A 26,517-nucleotide genomic window follows, 5' to 3' on the forward strand; every position below is an offset into this window, starting at 1 on the left:
ATAAGAACATAAGAAATAGGAGCAGGAGTAGGCCATCTAGCTCCTCGAGCCTGCCCCGCCATTCAATAAGATCATGGCTGATCTGAAGTGGATCAGTTCCACTTACCCGCCTGATCCCTATAACCCCTAATTCCCCTACCGATCAGGAATCTATCTATCCGTGATTTAAACATATTCAACGAGGTAGCCTCCACCACTTCAGTGGGCAGAGAATTCCAGAGATTCACCACCCTCTGAGAGAAGAAGTTCCTCCTCAACTCTGTCCTAAACTGACCCCCCTTTATTTTGAGGCTGTGCCCTCTAGTTCTAGTTTCCTTTCTAAGTGGAAAGAATTTCTCCACCTCTATCCTATCCAGCCCCTTCATTATCTTATAGATCTCTATAACATCCCCCCTCAGCCTTCTAAATTCCAACGAGTACAAACCCATAAGAAATAGGAGCAGGAGTAGGCCATCTAGCCCCTCAAGCCTGCTCCGCCATTCAATAAGATCATGGCTGATCTGATAGTGGGTTCAGTTCCACTTACCCGCCCGCTCCCCATAACCCTTAATTCCCTTAATGGTTAAAAATCTATCTATCTGTGACTTAAACACATTTAACGAGGTAGCCTCTACGGCTTCATTGGGCAGAGAATTCCAAAGATTCACTACCCTCTGGGAGAAGAAGTTCCTCCTCAACTCTTTTCTAAATTGACTCCCCCGTATTTTGAGGCTATGCCCCTAGTTCTTGTTTCCATTGTAAGTGGAAATAACCTCGCTGCTTCTACCCTGTCTAACCCCTTCATTATCTTATATGTCTCTATGAGACCTCCCCTCAACCTTCTAAACTCCAATGAGTACAGGCCCAGTCTACTCAATCTTTCCTCATAAGCTAACCCCCTCATCTCCGGAATCAACCTGGTGAACCTTCTCTGTACCCCCTCCAAAGCTAATATATCCTTTCTTAAATAAGGGGACCAAAATTGTACACAGTACTCGAGGTGCGGCCTCACCAGTACCCTGTACAGTTGCAGCATGACCTCATAAGCTAAAGTGGTTGACATCTCCAGTGTTCTGTTGCCTGATGGTGATTGAGAAGCCTTGTCGCTGTCCAGCCATCATGTTATGGCCCTCTTGCCACTGAAGTGTAGACCAAACTTAGCAACACCACTCTCAAGTGATGGTCGTGCCTTGGAGTGTACGCAATTCTTTGGCCAGCAAGTCGATGTCATCAAGAAATAACTCCAAATACCGATCAAGGGCAAGGACAGCAGGATGTGATTGGTGAACAAGAATCAGGAGGCAAGGTTGCTGAAATACTCTCTGGAGATCCTCTACTTGTCCAACACCAGCACCATTTTGAAGTTGGATGACAGCACTGCCGCTCAACAGCTGAATGTCAACCTGGGAGAATCTACCAGATCAGAGGGAAACAGAACCATCAAGAGCCTGAAGAACAGCAAGGCATCTAGGATTGCTGAGATACCAGTAGTGCTGCTGAAACATGGCAAGAACAATGTCGCAATGGGGCACACAGACATGTCCACCATGATCTGGACATCAGAGGACATCCCGAATGATTGGAGGTAAGTTGAGCTGCCAAAGAAAGAGGACTTCAGTGACTGCAACAAATGGAGTGGTATAACACTGCTGTCAGTACCTAGAAGGTCTTCATCACAGTACTCCTCAACAGATTCTTCATGGAGATCAGGCAGGTTTCTGGGGTGGAAGACCATGCTGCAAGCAAATCTTTATGCTCAGAAAGATTGTACAGCAGAGCCAGGTCTAACAGCAGCCATTTGCCATTAACTTAGTTTCAAGAAGGTTTTTGATCGCATCCATCTGCAGTCACTCTGGTACACTGCAAGACAGTACTGCATCCCACAGCAGTATATTGACATTTAAAAATCCTTATGCCGCCACTCCAACTGCTGGGCACTATGGACTGCACACTCTCTCCATTCTTTTCCTCCTGCTTCCATGAGGAAAGCGATGATGGATGCTGACTTTTGCCTTCCCATGACAACACCACCGGTTCACCGACCTGGATTTTGCAGATGACATCATGGGAAATCCAACTGCAAGGGGGTTGGTGATCACAAAGGTGTAAGGATCTGTGAGCGCTGAGCCTGGAGAACTAGGGGGGGGGGGGGGGGGGTAGCCAATCATCCTATTTTTTTTTACAGTTTAGCTTGGAAAGCATGACTTCTCCTTTTGACCCACAAGCAGTGCCGGAAAGGCATTTACACTTTTCATGCAGCTGATGGGTTTTCTGAGGCTTAGGTGATGTGACCATCCAGCAGAAATCAGAGAGAGATATAATCCGAAGCACACAACTTCAGTAGACACCTATCCCCTGAGTAATGATTGGCTGTTCAGTCTCTGTCCGGCCTCCACTTTTTTTTAGCATTTAATTTTTATCATCCCACATGACCCAATCCATATTGAGGGAGAAAGGAATAAATGGATATGTGGAGGCAGGATGGGAAAAGGTAAGTGCAGGAGGGCCATCACTGACCTGTCAGGCTGCATGACGTGTATCTGACCTGTAAATTCTATGTCATTCTGTGTAATATACTGTGTGAATGTCTCTTTGTTGTGCTGGCATTTTACATAATGAAAGGATTTGTATTTTTAAATCATCTTTCATAACATCAGTACTGTCCATAGCTTTTGCAGCCATTTTATTATTCGTAATGTGATGTGGGCATTGCTGGAAAGGACATGTAACTTCCTCTCCCCCCCGACCTAAGAACAAAGGATGAGCCCCCATCCCCCCATCCTCTTGTCCTGCCCTTCCAGCCTATCCTGGCCAACCCAACTTCTCATTTACCTTAAGTCCAGTTCCATGTTTCCTCACTGATGGGGTATCCCTGCAGCATCCCCTGCTCCCGATGGTACAGCTGGGACTAGAGAGCTGCCAGCCTTGTAACTCGCCAACAGTTCTCATAGGCCAGACTTTCTCATTGCCGCTAAATGGTTGAATGGCAACCAGCTAGAGCAATGACAAGTTCATCCTGGGACAGGCAAGGACCCCAGTGCCTATAAAATCCAGCCCTATATTCCTCAGTGTCCTTGTACAGAATAACATAACATGCTCATTAATTGCCCCTCTGCCTTACATGTGGCAAATTACAGGACATTGCAAGGAACTACAAAAGGTCGTGAATGTAGCCCAATCCATCACGCAAACCAGCCTCCCAACCATTGACACTGTCTACACTTCCCGCTGCTTTGGCAAAACAGCCAGCATAATTAAGGACCCCACACACCCTGGACATTCTTTCTTTCATCTTCTTCCTTCGGGAAAAATGTCTGAGGTCACGTACCAACTGACTCAAGAACAGCTTCTTCCCTGCTGCTGTAAGACTTTTGAATGGACTTACCTTGCATTAAGTTGATCTTTCTCTACACCCTAGCTATGACTGCAACATTACATTCTGCACTCTCTCGTTTCCTTCTCTATGAACGGTATGTTTTGTCTGTATAGTGCGCAAGAAACAATACTTTTTACTGTATGTTAATACATGTGACAATAATAAATCAAATCAAATCAAAACATTTCTTTACTACTTCAGTACCCAGTGCGTAAACCATGTGCCTTGGCATAGAATTTCATCTTCACCATCTGAGAGATGCGCAGAGAGTAAACATTGGTGGCGAGGACGAAAATTGATCCTCAGGTGCCAGCCTGAAAACTCTTCGATTTGACTGCTGTCAAGGGCCGAATCAAATGAGCCTGAGGTTGCCACCAATATTTGGTACGTGACTAAGATGAGGAGAGATGCCTACACTGCGGTGATGGTGGCCATCGTCTTGAGGCTGGTAGGATTACGGATCATTTTGTCGAGGGTGTTGACGTTCTGGGCGAACTTGGGCCTGGAATTGCGGTCTTTCTGCCAGCAGTCCAGCATGAGCTGATGCAGGGCAGTCGGACAGTCCATGGGTGGCGGAAGGCGATAGTCTTGCTCAATAGCATTGATTACCTGAAAGTATATGCAAAATAAACAACTTATTAAGTTATTTTCTCACAAATAGTACAAGTTGTGAGGTTAATTATATTGATGGTCAGTAGAAAAAAGTGATCAGGTGGAATTTTTCTCACTGATATTCCCAACTGCAGGGAATTTGATTCATAAAGCATCTTCCACAACCTCAGGATCCTTATAATCAATGAAATAATTTCAAAGTGTAGTCACTGTTGTAATGTAGGAAACACAGCAGCCAATTTGTCCACAGCAAGCTCCCACCAACGGCAATATGGTAATGACTGGATTACCTAGCTGAGGAATCCACCTGTTCCTCCAATAGTCATGTGGGATCTTTTGCATCTCCCTTAGAGAGCACTCAGGGCCCCAATTTAATATGTCGCCCAGAAGAAAATCCCTCTAACAGTGCAGCATTACCTCAGTACTGCACCGAAATTTCAGCTCTAATTTAGTGCTCAAGTCAGACGACCAAATACTTGGTCAAAGAGGTAGGTTTCAAGGTGCCTCTGAATGGAGAACAACATAGTGAGGCGGGAAGGTTTAAGGAGTGAATTTAGGAGCTTACCATCTATACAGCTGGAAAAACATGGTTGTGTAATTATGGGACGATGAAAATTGCCAATGCAAAATAAGGCAGGATTAGAGGAGCCAGAGGGTTGCAGGGCTGGAGGACATTACAGAGATAGGGAGAGGTGAGACCAAGAAGAGAGGGTTGAGAACTGTAAATAGAGACTTTCAGGGACTGGGAGCCAATATAGGTCAGCAAGCATGGGAGTGAAGGGTGAACAGGTGCAGAATAGGACATGGACAGCAGAGGTCTAGGTTAGTTCCAATTTGTCTTTTTGATTCAGAGGCAATTTGTTTTGTCGGTTTCTCGCTCTGTAAAACATGTTGGGACAGTTTACTACATTAACAATTCAATCTAAATGCAAGCATGGCAAGCTGAAAGAGCATGTCTAGTGGGAGCAAAGGCTGAACAATATAATGATTAACAGTTCGCAACTTTGTGTTACTCAACATTTGTGTTAAAATAACAAACAAGGATATTATGCAAATATTTTAACTGGAGAAAATTAAAGCCCCCAAATCTTCCCCGATAGTGGGTTTAATTGGTCAGTAGATTGATGAAAGGTCAAGTAATTGAACAGAGAACAACAGTTAATTGTAATCGTATTGTCATTTTTCAATAACCTTAAGACAACCTTAACACTGTACTGAGCTTTAATGTCCTTGTGTTATTGCCTGTTGATTTAAAAAAGTGTTTAGTTTGAGGGAGAGATCCTTCTGGCATGACTGGGAGAGTGAGGCTGATTCCCATACTCAGCTGAGTCTCTGATCTCTCAGGTTGTCAGACACAATAATTCTTTCTTGTCAATCTTCCCGAGGCTCTCATCAAAACCAAGTGCTGAAACAAAAATAAGTGTGTAAAAAAAAAACGCAACCTCATTAATGCTCGGAATAATTAGCTTTAAGCAGATTACATATAAGCAGTGCTGGTGGTGATTCACACTTCAGAGGGTGACTTTATTCAAAGATTTTGTACACATTTGACCTACTATGCCTTCAAACCAGAAGCGATTGACTAAGAACAGGAGTACGGTGAATTTAACATTTGAACTAAGTTAACACTTGCTGGTTGATAGATGTCAAAAATACTTCCAGCTGAAAATAACTACTTTTATTTTTCTGTCAGGCATAGACTTTCCATTATACGTTAGGCAACTCCAGGCAACTTCAGTGCAGAAGATTCAACACCAACTGACTGCCAGAAATGTCATAATGTATATCATCTGAAATGATTTAATTTTATCTGCCAATCAAAAGCTAAATCATAGAAATGGATGGAAATCATTAGCACAAATCGTGGGGTGTGTGTACAATTGGGTTTAGAGATCCAAGCAATCTGAAATTGATTCTTTCGGAAATGTGAAATTAAATTTGAGGCAGGGCCATTCAGAAGTGAAATCAAAGAACATTCTCACACAAAGAGTACTAGAAATCTGGAATCCTCGCTCCCAAAAGGCTACGGATGTTGAGCCAATTGTAGCTTTCAAGATTGAGATAGATTGTTTTATCATTAGGCGAGAACATCAAGGGATATGGATCAAAGGCAGATAATTGGAGATGAGGCACAGATCAGCCTTGATCTAACTGAATCGTGAAGAAAGCCCAAGGGATTAAGATTATTTCTCTTCGCTGATTCTCCACCAGAGGGAATAGATTCGCTGTATCGATCCAATCAAATCTTTTTAACATTTCAATCATCTTAATCAGGTCACACTTCAATCTGCTATATTCAAGGGAATACAGGCCAGATTTACACAACCTGTTCTCATAACTTAACCCTTTACATGCTGGCATCAATCTGCTGAATCTGCACTGTAGCCCGTCCAGGACCAATATCTCATTCTGGAGATGTGATACCCAGAACTGAATGCAGTAAGAGGATCTGATCCAGGTTCTATATAACTTCTACTCCCTTGTAATCCAATCCTTTTGAAATAAAGGCCAACGTTTTTGGCTGTAATTATCCAGTCTGTTGCAATGAATGGAGATTTGGCTGAGCACCAAATTCTCCATTCTCACTGGTAGAGGTAGCAGGGCATGTGAGACCAGAGAATTCCAGCCTGTGTCTTTTTGTATCTGACATCAGGCTTTAACTGATTGTTGTACTTGGATTGTTCTCCTCCACATTTTCTTATCTAGAAAGTACACTGATTTTGCCTTTCTCAGGTCTTTTCTTCAGCATAACCACCTGAACGTTAACGCTCAAAATCGCAGAGCACAGCACAGACCAGGTGGCAGCTTTTGTCGGAGGTGCAGACACAATAGGTCTCATTCACAAGCTCTGAGTTGTCAAGGTGCTGCAACATCTGCTTAAAAGCTGGAAGCTCATGTAGGAAAAAGCAAATCGCTAATCAAAGCCCATTAGCTGCTAATCAGTTTGTCATTATGCACAGCAGCACCTCACTGCTGATCAGGACAAAGAAATTATTTCAATCCCAGTTTTCTCACGCACTCGCGATAGAAAACAAAGAACACCAATTAGAGGGGGCAAATGTGGATATATTCTTAAGGCGGAAATGAAGGAAAATCATATGCACTGTTCATATAGGCATACAGTATACATTGCATACGTTTGTGAAGTAGAACAGGATAGAACACACAGCAGAATTTCAACTCCACCAGCCCAGATGGAAATGGCTTACTCACCGATTTGCTGCTGATCTGGATTTTAGCCTGTTCTTCTGAGTTGACGTCGAAGACATCAATCTGAAACCAGCAGGGAGGGCGGGGGTTGTTCTACATATGTACATCAGGGGTCCGGTAATACCATTGAGCCCTGACAGCAATTTAAACTCAGATCTGAGTGGGAATGTTGCTGGCATTTTTCTGCCAGGCTGAAGTTCGTCAGAATACAGTTGGACATAAAGGGGTCCTGGGTGATATTATTTTACTTCTTATCATACTGGCCTCTGGGTCCTATGAAAGAAGTTTAAGCTTCTCCAGCTCCCCGCTACCTCCATTCCCTATCCCCCGCCCCCCCCGACACCACCGTGGGACATTCAAGAATTCGAGGCAGAGAGGTGGCATGTTAATGAAGGCTGGGAGTTAAAAATCTCACTAACTGTCCTGACTGGAGACAATACACATCCCTTTAACCTGTGCTTAACCCTCTCTCCACGCATGTTGTCTGTACCTTTAAGACTTGGTTACCTGTAAAGACTCGCATTCCAACCATTATTTTGTAAATTGAGTTTGTGTCTTTATATGCCCTGTTTGTGAACAGAACTCCCACTCACCTGACGAAGGAGCAGCGCTCCGAAAGCTAGTAGCTTTTGCTACCAAATAAACCTGTTGGACTTTAACCTGGTGTTGTGAGACTTCTTACTGAGTTAAACATAACCCAGCCTCATTTCCGTAGCAATGGTGACAACCAACACAGTAAAATCAGGGCCTATGTCATAAGGACGGCCTGATGAGTTGTCCAATAAATACTTTCCCAGTATTACGAGATCTCAGGGACATTCAGATTAGTTTGGAAGCAAGAGTTTTAAGGTGTTAAAATACCAAAAGATCCGATCAGAAATAAGGAATAGATCAATCAGCTTGTGACAGAGGAAGCCAAATGAATTCTGACTTGCGTATTTATTCACCCAATCATATTGTGAGGAATGGATCAGGTTGAAGAATGGATATTTCCCACTCCTTCACATGTTGATTTAATTATCATTTCAGTGTTTTCTCTTCTCCTTCTTCAGCAGTCACATTTTTTCTTTTATCCGATTCTTAAAAATGGTTTCTTATACTTTTTGGGTTCCATTCCATAAGCATTAGGAATATTTGTATTTTCTGACATTTGTACTTACATCTTGATTTGACATGTCCCAGTAAGGCCTCTCTCCAAATGACATTACTTCCCACATGACAATTCCATAGCTCCAAACATCGCTGGCTGAGGTGAACTTACGATATGCAATTGCCTCTGGTGCAGTCCATCGCACGGGGATCTTTCCACCCTGTACAAACAGTTCATGACAGTCCTTCATTAGTTTCTCTACTTGCAGCCATGGGTGATTCTTTATGTTAAGATGTCTTGCACTAAGAAGGGGAGGTGAGATCCCCGGCATGTTGGCCAACATTTAAGGTTCAAACAACATTAAAATAGATTATCGGACAATGTATGTAGTGTTTTTGTGGGAGCTTGCTGTGCACACATTAATTACTGATTTTCCTATATCACAACAATGATTACACTTTAAAAGCACTTCATTGGCTGTGCAGTATTTTGGGACATCCTGAGGTCATGAAAGATGCTCTGTAAATGTACATTGCTAAATTATCAGACTGCTGTCAGACATCCAGGACCGGATGTCAGAAGTGTCCTCCAATTGAATATTGGGGCTCTAAGCTCCATTCCTCCTAGTCACTGGTCTCATCCCACTCTCTGACCTGAACCAGACTGCTCACAACCTTGATATCATAGCTATGAGTGTCCAAACGCATATTCATTATTTCCACCTCTGTAACATCTCTGTAACATCACCCAACTCCGACCATCTGCTTATCAAACCCTCATCCATGCCTTTGCTAGTGTGGTGATGTGGCCTGTTTAAGGGGCGATTCTTCGCAGTCCACATGACTGTATTGGAACTAATGGAGCACAAGAACATCGGCCATTCAGGAGCAAGGATGCACATCCCCGGGGCAGTTGGAATCAGGGTGTTGTTGGGAGTAGACCTCTGAAGTTGTGCCCTTAAACCCTTAGTTGTAAATAGTTCTTTGTGTGCAATTAATTTTCAGGTTTGTCCATTTCCACATCAAGTCGCCTCAAGTCATTACAGCTAGACTTGACTATTCCAATTCACTCTTGGCTGGCCTCCTACACTCTACCCTCAGTCAAGTTAAGGTAATCCAAAACTCCACTTCACTTGTGCTTACTCACACCAAGCCCTGTCCTCCCATTGCCCAGTACTTCTGGTCAAACAATATCTTTTAAAAAAAATCTTCATTCTTTTTTTCAAATCTTTCCAAGGCCTCACCCCTACCAGCCTCTGTAATCGCTCCAACGCTCTGAGAGACAAACACTCCTCTAAGCTGCGTGACTACCAAGTTTCCTCCCTAAGCATCTCCACCTCTCTTTTTAAAATGGTCTTTCAAATCTACTTAGAAAACATGCATAGAAACATACATAGAAAATAGAAGCAGGAGTAGGCCATTCAGCCCTTCAAGCCTGCTACACCATTCATTATGATCATGGCTGATCATCATATTCAATACCCTGATCCCACCTCCCCACCACCTTTCAATATTCCTTTTTCAATATGCTTTTGGCCACAAGTCTGAGTATCGCCTTGTTTATCCTGGTGCCTAATTTTGCTTCAAAATACTCTTGCAAAGCACCTTGGAATACTTTATTACATATAAATGTAAGTTGTTGTGGATAAGGCTTATACAGCTCCTCAAATTGAAGATTGTCAAAAGGCTGGACTATGCCAAGTGTTCCCATCTTCCTACACCCAATGTCTGCAGCAAGTACTCTTTGATAATGTAGATCAAGAATTGGACAAAGGTCTTCTGAGTGCCAAAGACCATTTTCTATCAACCAGTACTCCCAAGCAGCTGTCTTTAAGCCTTCCCTGAATTATGATGCCAAATTCAGATACAATTTGTGTGGGAGTATTTGACTGTAGACCTGGGCCCAACTTCCCTTCAAACTGAATCTCCCCAAATTTAATTCATCAATTAATTCGGCATTCAAACCATAAATATGTGTTAGACATGAGAGAGCAGCAAGTATAAAACCTCTCCTTAGCAGAAATAACAGCAATATCAATATGGCTACCTTGGCAGTGTCAATTGGTTGTATGTTTGAGACCCACCCCAGGCCATTCGGGGTACCTATTTTAGACTGGTCATCTGCTGCTATACTGGAGGGTGTTGCATTGAGGAAGATATCAAATTTGAATGAGTGGAACTCTCCCAATACCACAACCACATTCAATTCCTGGTCTCTCCTCTGCTGGTAATTTCAGCTGGGAGAAGACTTGGGAGAGCAGCACAGCTTGTCATTCCTGTTATTGTTCATCTACTGGGGCGGCACCGTAGCGCAGTGGTTAGCACTACCGCTTCACAGTGCCAGAGACCCGGGTTCGATTCCCAGCTTGGGTCACTGTCTGTGTGGAGTTTGCATGTTCTCCCCATGTCTGTGTGGGTTTCCTCCGGGTGCTCCGGTTTCCTACCACATTCCGAAAGACGTGCTGGTTAGGTGCATTGACCCGAACAGGCGCCGGACTGTGGCGACTAGGGGAATTTCACAGTAATTTCATTGCAGTAATAATGCAAGCCTTACTTGTGACTAATAAATAAACTTTAAATACTTTTTACTCGTGTCTTTTGCTCAACATCCCATGTGCGTGCGGGAGAGGGTAAGATTCAGCTCACTGTCTGGGTTCAGTCTGTGTGTGCAGAAGAGGGTAAGATTCAGCTCACTGTCTGGGTTCAGTCACTGACAACTGCTTGAAAGACATAATGAAGGGAACACTAGTGCTTAGATTGAATCAGTAGTACTTTGCTTCTCTAACAACTGTGTTCACATTGGGTGAAAGCTTGCTGCATGATTGGATGTAAAAAAGGAAAATGATGCAACAGTGATCAAGTGCGACAAGCTATCATTGTGAAACTGTTAGCCCTGTGGGAAAGAGTTAGAAAAATGCTTAACATTTATATAAATTAGCTCCTATTAACCTCTGCACTTTTATTTAAGTGGGGAAAAAACAATTCCTCATCACAACACTAAGTTGCTGAATCTTACTGTGCCTTGCTGTGTGAGATGATTCAGAAATGTATGTATCTGGTATGTGACTGTTAACTCAATGAGGGGTTCAGTATATTTTGTTGCTACAAACGTACTGGAGCAGTGGAAGCAAGAAGGAAATCAGGCTTAAGCTCAAATGCTATGGCATTCTGTGTTTCTTCTCTTTCCCTGTTGGCACAATGGACTGCACAGCCTGCCACAGTTCAGGAAGGCAGCTCACCACCACCTTCTCATGAGCAATTAGGAATGGGCAATAGATGCTGGCCCAGCCAGCAATGCTCCCTTCCCTTGAAAGAATATTTTGAAAAATTTCTCAGACCAGGAGGTACTGTGTTAACTTTGTCCGGCAAATACCATTCACCTTTTTAACAGCACCTACACTTGATCTCTGGAGGCAATGGACCCACATTATTTATTAAGGACACATTTGACAGCCTCAGAACGTCTGTTGATAACCTCAAAATTATGTCCTTATCTATAAAGATTAAACTCACCTCCTTCCCCCCATCATTGATTGGGATAAAGTCATAGAGTCATAGAGGTTTACAGCATGAAAACAGGCCCTTCGGCCCAACTTGTCTATGCCGCCCTTGTTTTTAAAAACCCCTAAACTAATCCCAATTGCCCACATTTGGCCCATATCCCTCTATACCCATCGTACCCATGTAACTATCTAAATGCTTTTTAAAAGACAAAATTGTACCCGCCTCTACTACTACCTCTGGCAGCTTGTTCCAGACACTCACCATCCTCTGTGAAAAAATTGCCCCTCTGGACACTTTTGTATCTCTCGCCTCTCACCTTTAACCTATGCCCTCTAGTTTTAGACTCCCCTATCTTTGGGAAAAGATATTGACTATCTAGCTGATCTGTGCCCCTCATTATTTTATAGACCTCTATAAGACCACCCCTCAGCCTCCTACGCTCCAGAGAAAAAAGTCCCAGTCTATCCAGCCTCTCCTTATAACTCAATCCATCAAGTCCCAGTAGCATCCTAGTAAATCTTTTCTGCACTCTTTCTAGTTTAATAATATCCTTTCTATGATAGGGTGACCAGAATTGCACACAGTATTCCAAGTGTGGCCTTACCAATGTCTTGTACAGCTTCAACAAGACATTCCAACTCCTGTATTCAATGTTCTGACCGATGAAACCAAGCATGCCTAATGCCTTCTTCACCACTCTGTCCACCTGTGACTCCACTTTCAAGGAGCTATGAACATGTATCCCTCAATCACTTTGTTCTGTAACTCTCCCCAACGGCCTACCATTAACTAAGTAAGTCCTGCCCTGGTTCAATCTACCAAAATGCATCACCTCACATTTGTCTAAATTAAACTCCATCTGCGATTCGTCAGCCCACTGGCCCAATTGAACAAGATCCCATTGCAATTGGAGATAACGTTCTTCATTGTCCACTGTGCCACCAATCTTAGTGTCATCTGCAAACGTGCTAACCATGCCTCCTATATTCTCTTCCAAATCATTAATATAAATGACAAATAACAGTGGACCCAGCACTGATCCCTGAGGCACACCGCTGGTCACAGGCCTCCAGTTTGAAAACAACTCTCTACAACCACCCTCTCGTTTCTGTCAAGAAACCAATTTTGTATCCATTTAGATACCTCACCCTGGATCCCGTGAGATTTAATGTTATGCAACAACCTACCATTGGATGATATAGAAATACGAAGAAGTTACACGATGATAACAGGCCAGTGGCCCAATCAGTCTTTTCCCTTCACACAATCAAATAATCCCAATCACCTTTACCTGTCTGTTCCTTTCAACCTCTTTCCTTCACGTGTCTATCCAATCTAATCTTGAACATTGAGAGAGCTTCTGCTAAAACTACCAACCCTGGAAGTGAATTCCACAGCCTTACACCTCTCTCTGTGAAGAAGTTTCTCCTGCTCTCTTTTCTAAATCTTACTCATTTGATCTTGTATCTTTGACCTCTTGATCTTGACCCCTTAACTACCAGAGACAGTCTGCTTCTAGCTATCCTGTCCTTTCCATATAATTTTAAACATTTAGTTATATCTCCCGATAACCAACACTTAAAGAAAGTCGATAAGTTTATTGCTGCTGGTGAGACTATACTGTGTGTGCAGATTGTCTGCTGCATTCCCTGCATGGCAGCACATTTACTGTAAAGGGCTTTTAGACACCTGGAACTCAGGATAGGCACAATAGAAATGCAATGCTTCGATTTTAAAATGCTCATTAATTTGAAATCTTCAAGTCCACGGTCTTGCCACTCTACATTTTATTAACATTCTCCAGCCCTATGATCTTCTGTGATCTCTGTACAGCTCCAATTCCAGTCTCTTATACATCTCCAGTTTTATTCACTCCACCATTGGTGGTTGTGCCCTCAGCTGCTTAGATCCTAACTCTGGAATTTTCCCCTGAACCTCTCTGCCTCACTATCTCTCTTTCCTCATTTAAGACGTTCTCCGAGACCTACATTTTGACCACGTTTTGCTCAGCTACTTCACTATCTCCTCTTGTGGTTCAGGTACCTGTTGCTGAACTATTCATGCATTCACCTGTTACCTCTAGATTTCATCATTCCAATTCTGTGAAGCACCTTGAAACTGTTTATTACCTTATTGTGTCAGCTATGGCTCACTTGCCAGTATTCTTACTTTTGAACCAGAATCCTTATGAATCAAGTCCCAATCTAGGGCTTGTGTACAAAAATCAAGGCTGACACTCCATTGCTGGGGATGCTGCACTGTTGGAAATATGGGGTGAGATTTTCCCACAAATCGGTAAAGGCCATGGTCAGGTGTTGAAGTCTCTGACAGCAATGGCTATTTTCTTTGTGATATACTGCAGCACTTTGAATAAAAACCTTCAAAAATCGATTCCTGGGAGGTATTGCTGGCAGGGTGGCCTCTGATTCACCCACCCCACCAACACATTAGAAACCAAGGATTGGAGCGCCATTTTTAAGGCTGCCCCAGTGCTGACCAGTTCACCCTGGAACCAACCAGGCACTGCCAAGGAGGTCTGCTCACCAGGTGCATGCCTTTGGAGGTCAGTCGTGATTCATGCTGATGTGGATGGTTTCTCTGAGCTGGCTGGGGAGGGAGGGAAGGGCGGGGGGGGATGATTCATTTGTGAGGACTTGATAATGATATGGTAATATATTCAAATAAATGCATCCTGTCACTGACACAAAAGGACACAATTGCATCATGCGTTTACATTGCATCAAACACGACTTTGAAGTTCTCGCAATAATTTCCGCTTCCGCTTACTGAACCCACCCAATGGGAACACAAGAGGAAAATCCTGGCCATTGTCTTGCAAATGAGATGTCAAACTGGGGCCCCACGTGCTTGCTCGGGTGGATGCAAAAGATGCTGTGTCGCTATTTTGAAGAGGAGCAAGGGAGATATCCCCAGTGTCCTGGCCAATATTCATCCCTCAAACAACATCACAAAAAACAAATTATCTGGTCATTATCATACTGCTGCTTGTGGCAGTTTGCAATGTCAAATTGACAGCCCCATTTTTTACAACAATGAAAACACTTCCAAAAAATACTTCACTGGCTTCAAGATATCTGGTGGTTGTGAAAGCATTCTAAAATGTCTTTTTAATAGATAGTGGTGTTTTTATTGCTACACTACAGATGCTATATAAACTACAGATATCGATCAATTACGTTGTTCTGCCTGTGTTAGGCAAAACAAACTTCCCAACATGCTGAGGATCAGAATGAACAGGCAGTGCACATCCCCTATTGGTAATGTGCTGTAGAGCAACGTCAAGCTTCATTGAGTGGATCAGAGGCCAATTCACCCTCTCAGGGAACAACAGCTGACTGAGGGACAGCACTGCTGGAAGAAACAGCCGCAGATTGTTGAAGATGTAGCCTGAGGAGGCCAAGGGAGTGAAAAAAAAAACAAAGGTTGGAATTCTCCTTCACACATGCTCTGCTGCCAGCATGAATGGAGAATTTGCCACTCAGCCAAATCGCCGTTCACAGCAGTAGGATCGGATAATCCCAGCTCCGAGTGAGGTTAGAGAATTCCAACCCAATTATCACACACAACCAGCATTTCAGATTGATGTCAGGATGAAAAAACGATGGCTGCCTCACAATGACTTCCTCGCAATGAGCAGGGCTGGAGAACATTCTAGTCTCTGCAGGTAAGTGAGATTAGTAATTAGAAACAGGGAAATAAGATTCATAGAGATAGAATGAAATGATTTTGTGGATGCACCAATTAATAATAGTTTGGAAGAACTTATTTTGCAAACTGCCCAATTTGATTTAACATTGACTTTTCTGCCCTATGAAACAAGAGGATCTAAATGTTCCTATTATCATAGAATCATAGAAACCCTACAGTGCAGAAAGAGGCCATTCGGCCCATCGAGTCTACACCGACCACAATTCCACCCAGGCCCTACTCCCATATCCCTACATATTTACCCACTAATCCCTCTAACTTACACATCTCAGGACACTAAGGGGCAATTTTAGCATGGCCAATCAACCTAACCCGCACATCTTTGGACTGTGGGAGGAAACCGGAGCACCCGGAGGTAACCCACGCAGACACGAGGAGAATGTGCAAACTCCACACAGACAGTGACCCAAGCCGGGAATCGAACCCAGGTCCCTGGAGCTGTGAAGCAGCAGTGCTAACCACTGTGCTATCGTGCCGCCCATATTAGGAGCCACTGTCTGAGACACTGAGCTGCACATCTCCTAAAAAACAGATAATTATAATTTGTGACAGCAGTTTCATGCAGGTTGTACACCAACAGTCTGATCAGAAAATTGTACTTTTCCAGTATCACTGAGAATGGAGTTTTAGCTGTAGCACCAAATTTTCCATTCTCGCCCACATCCTATGAATGAATTCCGACACGACACAACGGTGGTGAAGTGTTTAAGGTGCTGAATGGGTGCTAATCAAGCACCCATGGATGTGTTGGGCTTCTTGAGTGTTGTTGGAGCTGCGCTTATCCAGGCAAGCGGAGGTTATACCATCACACTCCTGACATGTGCTCTGTAGATGGTGGATATGCTTTGGGGAGTCAGGAGGTAAAAAAGTTACTCACTACAAAATTCCTAGCCTCTGACCTGCTCCTGTAGCCTCTGTATTTATATGGCTAATCGAGTTCAGTTTCTGGTCAATGGTAACCCCGCCTCCCCCCGCCCTGCTGGATGTTGATACTGGGGGATTCAGCAATGGCAATACCATTGAATATCAAGGGGGATGGTTAGATTCTCTCTGAGAACCATATAATCCCTCTAGTGCAGAAACAGGTCATTTGCCTTTTGAGTCTGCACAGACTATCCGAAAGAGCATCTCACCCAGGCTCTCCCCTCCATCCTAGCTCCGTAACCCCCTGCATTTACCATGGCTAATCCATTTAAACTTACAATCTTTGGACAATTCTGGACAAATTAGCAAGGCCAATCAATGTAATCTGCGCATCTTTGCACTATGGGAGGAAACTGGAGCACCCAGAGGAAACCCATGCAGAAATGGGGAGAACATGCAAACTCCGCACCCAAGGCTGGAATCAAACCCAGATCCCTGACGCTGTGAGGCAGCAGTACTGACTACTGTGCCACAACTGTGTCTTGTTGAACATGGTCATTGTCTGGCACTTGTGTGGCATGAATGTTACTGGCTTTTTTTTTTAATACCCTTCAGCTACCCACTGATTTGTGTCCTTCCTTCTGTTAAGCGGCACAATGGCACAGTGGTTTGCACTGCTGCCTCACAGCGCCAGGGACCTGGGTTCGATTCCCGGCTTGGGTCACTGTCTGTGCGGAGTCTGTACGTTCCCCTAGTGTCTGCGTGGGTTACCTCCGGGTGCTCCGGTTTCCTCCCACAGTCCAAAGATGTGCAGGTTAGGTGGATTGGCCGTGCTAAATTAGCCCTTAGTATCAGGGGGATTAGCTAGGATAAATGTATGGGGTTACGGGGGTAGGGCCTGGGTGGGATTGTGGTCGGTGCAGACTCGATGGGCCAATTGGCCTCCTTCTGCACTGTAGGATTCTATGATTCAATGAAGATGTCTGAGCATCTCAGCTTGATGTGAGCTGACTAATTCAATTCCAATCAGGCTCTTTGAGCCTGCGTTTTCTCAGACCGGTCTGCTTCCACATTCGCTCTGTTGCAAAAGCCAAATTGCCTCTGAACTTTGAAACCAAAACAGAAAATGCTGGCAAGTCTCAGCAGACCTGACAGCATCTGTGGAGAGAGAATAGAGCCAATGTTTCAAGTATGGATGACCCTTCAGAGTCAGTGATGTGTGAGGGGGAGGGGAATGTGTTTTGTGAGGGGGAGGGTAAGTGTGGTGTGAGAGTAAGTGTGGTGTGTGTGTGTGGGGGGGGGGGGGGGGGGGTGGGGGGGAGCGTAAGTGCGGTGTGTGTGAGCGGGGGGAAGATAAGTGTGGTGTGTGGGCGAGGGTTAATGAAGTGTGTGAGGGAAGAGAGGAGTGCGGTTTGTGGGAGGAGGCAGAGGGGGGGTTTGTGGGGGTGGGGGCCAACATGAGGCCTGTGCAATCTTTCTTCCTGACCCTTACTACATTTCAGTGCTGACTCTGCTGATGTCGACAGGGGGATCACGGAGACTGGTGGGCACAGGAAAATTATGCAGCTGCGGGGTTAAAACTGGGGCTTAACACAACACTTAAAAGTAACTCTTTTTAACCAAACATTTGCTGTGGAAAAATGATTAAAGCTTCCCAACTATGAGGGAGGAAATTAGACCATTAATTGTGTCCTCAGGAAAGCATCTCGCACTCTTCAAAATAACAAATTCACAGTCCAAAGCTCAATCTCAGATAGCAATGTGATTAAATATTCCCACCTGAAGGTATCTCTATGAAAGGTACAGGAATTTAACCAGAGGATAATATAACAATCATCCTCCTACACACAGAATCACAATTCTAACATATTACAATATCAGGATTATCAATGTCTTCCATTTGCCGTTGAAGGCTTACTTCTGTGTTAGTTGCTTGTTTCCTGCCATCATTTACAGTTTCCCCCTCTCCTCTCCAATGTTGGTGACAAAGTTAGAAAATTGTCCTTCACACACGGCTCAATTTTTAAATCTTTGCTGTACCCAGAAACAAACCCAGGAACATTTTCCCACAGCCAAACAAAGAATATTGGTTGCTGAAGTAATCAGTGTAGCTCGGGAATAGGAGAGATATCTAGGGATGTGTTCAAACATTTAACATAACCCTGAGGTCTCGTGTGCTGGTCACAATTACAAGGCTGCAATCTGATAGACTGCTGGATACAAATTTTATATAACATTGTTTTTGACATTCTATTTTAATTAAAAATGGTTCAATTGAAAGAATCTCAAGTAGGTTTTAACAGCCATTCCCATCTGTTGACTTGATCACAGCCTTGATATTGTTCTCTATTAACAGTCTAATATATCTACCAGCACATCTCCCATGGCATTGCTCACAGTGAGTCAAAAACAAACTGAACTGTGACAGGAAGTGTGTGCTACGCACAGGATCTCCAATATGCGACTCGGGTTGGCAGTTAATTTGGGGTGATTGCGTTCCCATGTGTGTTAGACATAGCTTTGGTACTGACTGTTGAGATGCATGTAAGTCATGAGACCCACATGAGAAAGGATTAATATTCAAATAGTCAGATTCATATCAGGAAGGAATCTGTAATGAATTATGGGTAAATGCAAAATCCCATGCACAGCACAAGCCTTCAATAATTCAAAAGTCTGCGTGCTGTTTTGCAGAGATCTGGAACATACAGGCTAATGGTTTCCACGAGAATCCTCCATTCCTTTCAGTAAAGCAAAATACTACAGAGAGAAGTACTTGGTAACATTAGCCTGGGCCTTCATGTCTGTGGTAATTAAACCCAGCCAGGCAGAGTTCCTGGGTTGATTTGGTTGTTAAGTATGTAGAAAGTACCTGCCGCCCAAAAGCATTTCTAAAGGACAACAGTGTGTTCTTAATTAGCTGGATGGAAGGTGCGATTGCAATGGAAATCTAAGACACAAAGGCTGCAGTCTCACCATGTGTCGCTGTGTTGGAAAGTAGCTGTTGATTAACAATTCCTTCATCCCACTGTCAATCATGCTCTTAAACCACAGAACGATAGTGGGGCTTTTATATTGCAACACGTGTTTTGTGTCAAGTCAGCATTAGAAATTTGCCTTTTCAGATTGAAAGGTAGCTGAGTGATACCGGCTGTGTCGAGGTAGGCTGATTCTGGAGGCTCTAATCTAATATGGATGGCATGTCCTTCATTGCTTGTAATGCCAGCTCTACATCACAGCACTGGGGAATATTCAGCTGTGCCCTCTGTGTGCTGTCAGTCACTGCGTATGGGGCTGCATCTTGATTATTGGCTTCTCACATTCAAGGATCATCCATTGTTTGGAATACTAAGGTGCTGAAAGCAAAAGCAAGAGGTGGGTGGTTTATGCTATTAAGGCAATTCCGAGTAATAGAGTAAGAATTCCTCATTTTGAAAAATGTTCAGATGTCGAGAGGCCCACTAATAACTCACAAGGGCTGACACACGAGGGCCAAAATGAACAATTGTCTAAAATTGTTCTGACTTTAACACAGAAATAAATTTCACAGCAAGAAACATTAGTGAATTGGAGTTCACATATCCAAGGGATGTATCAATAATTCTGACCACATGTCTCTAAGATAAAATTTTAAAAAATCTATATGGGCAGCTCTGCAATGTTGATGGAGTGAGTAATGTTGGCCTTTCTAATGAGCAGTTTTGTCCCCAGCATCAGAATTGCTTGCATGTAGTTGTCAAGTGTGATTTTTCAACCAGGACGTGAGCAGATTGGAGAAACTCCAATTGGAGAAAGGGGAACGAACTCAAATAAATTACCAAATGGAAAAAAATCTTGAAATGAGCTGTGTGGTCTTGAGCAATCGACACTGGGCAAGACTGAAGAAATGTTGAAGGGATCCAATTGACAATGTGCGCATGATAGTTACACAATCTCCTGGTAAGTGCTCAGCTCAGCAAAATTAAACCAATCCCAATTTCCTTAAAAGATCCTAAATATAAGTTAATCAAAACTCTCAGCAAAAGAGAATCTCACATTATGTTACACATCCACTGTATTCATTGCATTGGTTTCAGGAATGAACCGCACTGGGGCTAAGTTTCAGATTCCCATTGATTTCAACTAAAGTGAAAATTTAGCAGTTTTGATGGTGCTTCTGAGATTTTATTCTTTTTATTTTTAGTAATTTTATTTATTTTATTTTTAGTAATGTCCTAAACTGAAAGTAATGATTCGTAAAGGACCATAGGCTCCCTCGTCACTAGAGAATCATAGAATCTTAGAATCTCTGCAGAGCAGGAGAGGCCATTTGGCCCATCGAGTCTATACCAACTCTCTGACAGAGTATCTTACCGAGGCCCTCTCCTCCACCTTATCCCTCTAACCCCACATATTTACCATGATCAATCCAGCTAAGCTACATATCTTTGGGGTGAGAGAGGATACTGGAGCACCCGGAGGAAACCCATGCAGACACAGGGAGAATATGCAAACTCCACATAGTCATCCAAGGCCAGAATTGAAGACAGGTCCCTGGCACTGTGAGGCAGCAGTGCTAGCCACTGTACCAAAAGTGACATTTGGTTATACAGCTTGAGGGGCACTACTCTGCAAGTGTGGGACAAACTACCACAGCCAGTATGGGAATTGAACCCACCCCACTGGCCTCATTCTGTATCACAATCCAGCCAACTGAGCTAACATACACCCAAAGAGGGTGTAGATGTCCCCATTAAATCGTGTTGCTAGGATTTTGAGGTTTCCAGTTCAATGCGGGAGACCACAGATCTAAACTGTATCACAGCAAGAGGTCTGCCTACATTTCAATGCAAACTGTCAATTGCCGCAAGCACAATGAGGATTAATGCTTCCTTAATCCATCCAATTTCTTCTTCTTAAACAGAGTGACATCTCAAGTTGTTTGGCCTGCAAACCCTGAAGGGTATTCTCCTTGCCTCAGTCACTCAGTCAGGATTCTACTTGTCATCTGTTTCCCTTGCATTTAATATTTGATATGTATTTTTATTTTTGCTGAAAGAATTCTTTATCAGTTAACTGCCTTTCAGTTTTACTTTGTTCAGGATTTCAGTCAAAAGTTATGCTGGGAGTTTGTAATACACTGGCATCTAGAGCATGACATTTGGGTAAACGTACCACAGTTCCTCAGAGCTGGGAACCTATATGATGCAAGAGAGAGCTCGATTGAGATCATAGTGTCAGTGAATTTTACTGGAAAAGCTTCATTATAGTTCATTTTTGAGGAGGTGAGGAGGGGCATTGTTGCAATCATTTCCCCCATCGCTTTAGTATTTTGTTCTTTCAGGGTTTTACTGTTGGCTCAGTAAAACAACCCTTTTTGTCAGAAAGTTGTGATGTCAAGTTCGACTCCAGGGACTTGACTACACCATGTAGGCTGACACACAAGTGCAGTAGTAAGGAGTGCTGCACTGTCAGAGGCACCATTATTTGTACATACCACATTAAACTGAGGCCCTGTTTGTCCTTTCGGGTGATGCTAAAAGATTCCATTCATTGGGCAGGGGACTTCTTTCTGGCTTCTTGGCCAATGTCCTGTCCCTCATCCAACATCACAAAAACAGATCAACTGGTTATTACCTCATTGCTGTTTGTGGGATCTTGCTTTGTCCATATTGGCTTCGTCATTTCCTACAGTACAATAATGACTATATACAGGTATTTGTAATACAGAAAATTGCTGAAAAAAGAGACATGCTGCCAAAGATTTCTGTCTTGCACTCATCAGGACAGTTCACAAGAACACCAAATTGTACAATCTGTACTGCAGGAGAAATGAGTGCTCTTGGTTGGCAAGTGGACTGTGATTGATAGAGGCATTGTCATGGAAAATTCACCAGTAACTGACAGTTAACTGCCAAGCATTGTTTAAATTCAAATTAGGCAAACTGATTCTGATTGATCAAGGCATTGCCCTGGGAAATGAGCCAGGGAAGTTAGATAAAAGCAAATCACTGCAGATGCTGGAAGCTGAAACAAAACAGAAAATAATGGAAAATCTCAGCAGGTCTGACAGCATCTGTGGAGAGAGAATGGGGCTAACGTTTTGAGTCTGGATGACTCTTTGTCAGAGCTTCAATCAATCTTCAAACCATCTTCAATTGGTTGTCAGTGTAATTCTTATTACAATCAATACTTGTTCCCTTTTGGTATTCTTGCAAATTGTCCTGATGGCTGTAGGACAAAAAGCTTTGACAGCAATGTCGACCTCTAGACTGCCTTCAACTGTTTTTACTAGAAAAGAAAATTGAACTGTGTATAACAGCCGATCGATCCAAAACTGCCCTTTTTACACTTTGGCTCAAGTTACATTTCGCCCCAGTTTTGACCCAACAACACCTTCCTATTCAATTTGTGACGTATTTAAATTGCTCTTTTTGTCCAACTTGCAAATGCAAATAGTCACAACGGCTGTATATTTATCTTGCCATCTCATTGTACATTATAGCTTTTGCAATACCAGCCAGTGCACATTAATTAAAATCCCAATCACTGAATAGGGGTGGAAGGCATAAAGAGGTGATAAGGCAAAATATCCGTGACATGGTTTACTGGTGCCACAGTTTGCAGAGAATTGAAGAGAAATTTCACATTTTGTTACTCAGCATCTTGAAGGGTAAAAAGCCAGCACACAGCTTTTTAAGGAAAGGAATCCAAAGACATTTTTATTAACTTTCAATATCATCTTGTTTATTTCTGTCTTTGTGTCAATTCATTTTTCTAAAAAGTAATTTAAATATTTGCTTTAGGCACCATCAGGGGAATTAGCTGAAACAGAATTACTGACTCAAACAGTGCCTGAGGAGTTGAATTAACGAGAAATTCAAACACATGGCTGCTGCAGCAGTCCAGATTAGCGACTGTATTCCAATTGATGTTAATCCACCCTGTTTACACCAGGGACCTCAGTAACTCTTCCAGCCTGCATTCCTCAACAATGGCATTTTCAACACATTCACCTTGTTTTCTACGATAAGAATCTGTATTCTAGGCCACCTCTTAACCAGAATACATAGCTTGCTAGTGTGGTAACACTTTAGACATCTCATTTGAGTGTCTGGGTGAGCTGTCTACTTCTCAGTGTGGGGCTGGTGTGAAGCACTTATGATGTGGAGATGCCGGCGTTGGACTGGGGTAAACACAGTAAGAGTTTTAACAACATCAGGTTAAAGTCCAACAGGTTTATGTGGTAGCAAATGCCATTAGCTTTCGGAGCCCTGCTCCTTCGTCAGATGGAGTGGAAATCTGCTCACAAACAAGGCCTCCACAAATATCCCCAACCACAAATATGGAGGGACCCAGCACATCAGTGCAAAAGATAAGCCTGAAGCATTTGTAATCATCTTCAGCCAGAAGTGCCAAGTGGATGATCCATCCCAGCCTCCTCCAATGGTCCCCAGCATCACAGGTACCAGTCTTCAGCTAATTCAATTCAAACTACATGATATTAAGAAATGGCTGAAGGCACTGCTTACCGCAAACACAAATAAGACAAATCCAACCAGGCCAATTACCAGCCCATCAGTCTACTCTTGATCATCAGTAAAGTGATGAAAGGTGTTTTCAATATCGCTATCAAGGGGCACTCACTCAGTAATAACCTGCTCACGGATGTTCTGTTTGGGCTGTACCAAGGTCCCAGTTCCTGAACTCAAACATGGACAAAAGAACTGAACTCCAGGGATGAGATGAGAGTGACTGCCCTTAACATCGAGGCAGTATTTGACAAGTGCGGCATCAAGGAGTCCTAGCAAAACAGAAGGCAGTGGGAATCAGAGGGAAAACTGTTCACTGGTTCGGGTTATATCTGGCACAAAGAAAGATGGTTGTGACAGTTGGAGGACAATCATCTCAGCTCCAAGACATCACTGCAGGAGTCCCTCAGGCTAGTGTCCTTAGCCAAACATCTTCAGCTGCTTCATCAATGACCTTCCCTTCATCATAAAGTCAAGAACAGGAGATGTTTACTGATGACTGCAAAATGTTCAGTATCATTCGCGACTCAGATACTGAAGTCCTTTGGACAATATTCAGGCTTGAGCTGATAAGTGGCAAGTAACACTTACACCACACAAGTGTTAGGCAATGACCAGATCCAACAACATCCACTTGACATTCAATAGCATTGCCATTGCTGAATCCTCTACTATCAACATTCTGAGGGCTGCCTTTGACCAGGATTGAACTGGACCAACTATCTAAATACCGTAAAAGGTCAGGGGCTAGGAATTCTGCAGCGAGTAACTCCCCAAAATCTGTCCACCATCTACAGGGCACAAGTCAGGAATGTGACGGAATACTCTCCACTTTCCTGGATGAATGCAGCTCTAACACTTGAGAAGCTCGATACCATCCAGGACAAAGCAGCCCATCCACCACTTTCCGTAAAGTGTTAGCGTGGATTGAGGATTGGCTATCTAACAGGAAGCAGAGAGTTGGAATAAATGGGTGCTTTTCTGGTTGGCAGTTGGTGACTAGTGGTGTGCCACAGGGATCGGTGCTGGGGCCTCAACTGTTTACCATATATATAGACGATCTGGAGGAGGGGACCGAGTGTAGGGTAATAAAGTTTGCTGATGACACGAAGATGAGTGGGAAAGCGAATTGCGGGTGGAGGATGCGGAAAGTCTGCAGAGAGATTTGGACAGGCTAAAGTGAGTGGGCGAGGATCTGGCAGATGGAGTAAAACGTTGACAAGTGTGAGGTTATCTACTTTGGAAGGAATAATAGTAAAATGGACTATTATTTAAATGGTGAAAAATTACAACATGCTACTGTGCAGAGGGACCTGGGGTCCTTGTGCATGAATCGCAAAAACTCAGTTTGCAGGTGCAGCAGGTGATCAAGAAAGCAAATGGAATGTTGGCCTTTATCGCAAAGGGGATGGAGTATAAAAGCAGGGAGGTCTTGCTGAAATTGTACAAGGTACTGGTGAGGCCGCATCTGGAGTAGTGTGTGCAATTTTGGTTCCCTCATTTGCGGAAGGATATATTGGCCTTGGAGGGAGTACAGAGAAGGTTCACCAGGTTGATACCGGAGATGAGGGGTGTAGCTTCTGAGGAGAGATTGAGTAGATTGAGCCTGTATTCGTTGGGAGTTTAGAAGGCTGAGGGGAGATCTTATAGAGACATATAAGATAATGAAGGGGCTAGACAGGGTAGAGGTAGAGAGATTCTTTCCACTTAGAAAGGAAACAAGAACTAGAGGACACAGCCTCAAAATAAGGGGGAGTGAGTTTAGAACAGAGTTGAGGAGGAACTTCTTCTCTCAGAGGGTAGTGAATCTCTGGAATTCTCTGCCCATTGAAGCAGTGGAGGCTACCTCGTTAAATATATTTAAGTCACAGGTAGATAGATTTCTGATCATAAGGGAATTAAGGGTTATGGGGAGCGGGCGGGTAAGTGGAACTAAACCACTATCAGATCAGCCATGATCTTATTGAATAGCGGGACAGGCTCGAGGGGCTAGATGGCCTACTCCTGCTCTTATTTCTTATGTTCTTATGTTAAACATTCACTCCATCTACAGCCGAAGCACAATGGCAGCTGTGTGTACCATCTACAAGATGCACTGCAGCAACTCACCAAGACTCCTTTGAGTTACAATTATTTGGTATTCTAACTCTTTTTTTGTTTTGGTGACTACTTTTATCAAGTGGCACGGTTACAAAGCGGGTTACTTAATACAATTCATATGTGCCCAATGCAACATTCCACCCCAAGAGACAAGGACCTCAACCCTCCCCTCCCCCCTCAACCACTTTCTCTGAACCAATAAAGAACCTGGAATACTTAGCTCCTGGTGAACTTTTTTACTGTTCAAACTTTGTACTGGAAATGGTGGGAGCTGCACACAGTGTACTTCTGATTTCTCTGATGAACGGTAAAGGCCATGACAGCATACTATTCAGTTCAGGTTCAAAACAACAAACAAAATTATGATGAAGTAAGATTAAACAGATGCGAGAGTGAAAGTAGCAGGTTCTGTTAGTTTCACTGTAGGATTTGTTTCAAAGCAATAAAGCCAGGCAAAGATTACAATTCTCCCTAGTAATTTTAAACCATGGACAGAATTTTCCGACAGCATCTTCCAAACAAGGGCAGCAGACACCACCTGCA

At 43.3% G+C, this 26,517-nt stretch overlaps 1 protein-coding gene across 1 annotated transcript in view; it reads right to left on the minus strand.

Moving 5' to 3' along the window:
- Positions 1–26,517, minus strand: part of LOC144491448 (ephrin type-B receptor 1) — a 596,080-nt gene that overhangs the window by 30,633 nt on the left and 538,930 nt on the right. Inside the window, exons 13-14 of the mRNA XM_078209272.1 lie at positions 8,338–8,487; positions 3,771–3,964 (exon numbers count right to left, since the gene is read on the minus strand). Of these exons, the coding sequence (XP_078065398.1) occupies positions 3,771–3,964; positions 8,338–8,487 (344 nt within the window). The remainder of the gene's footprint in view (positions 1–3,770; positions 3,965–8,337; positions 8,488–26,517) is intronic.

The sequence above is a fragment of the Mustelus asterias genome, chromosome 3 (genome assembly GCF_964213995.1).
Source record: "Mustelus asterias chromosome 3, sMusAst1.hap1.1, whole genome shotgun sequence".
Lineage (NCBI taxonomy): Eukaryota > Metazoa > Chordata > Chondrichthyes > Carcharhiniformes > Triakidae > Mustelus > Mustelus asterias.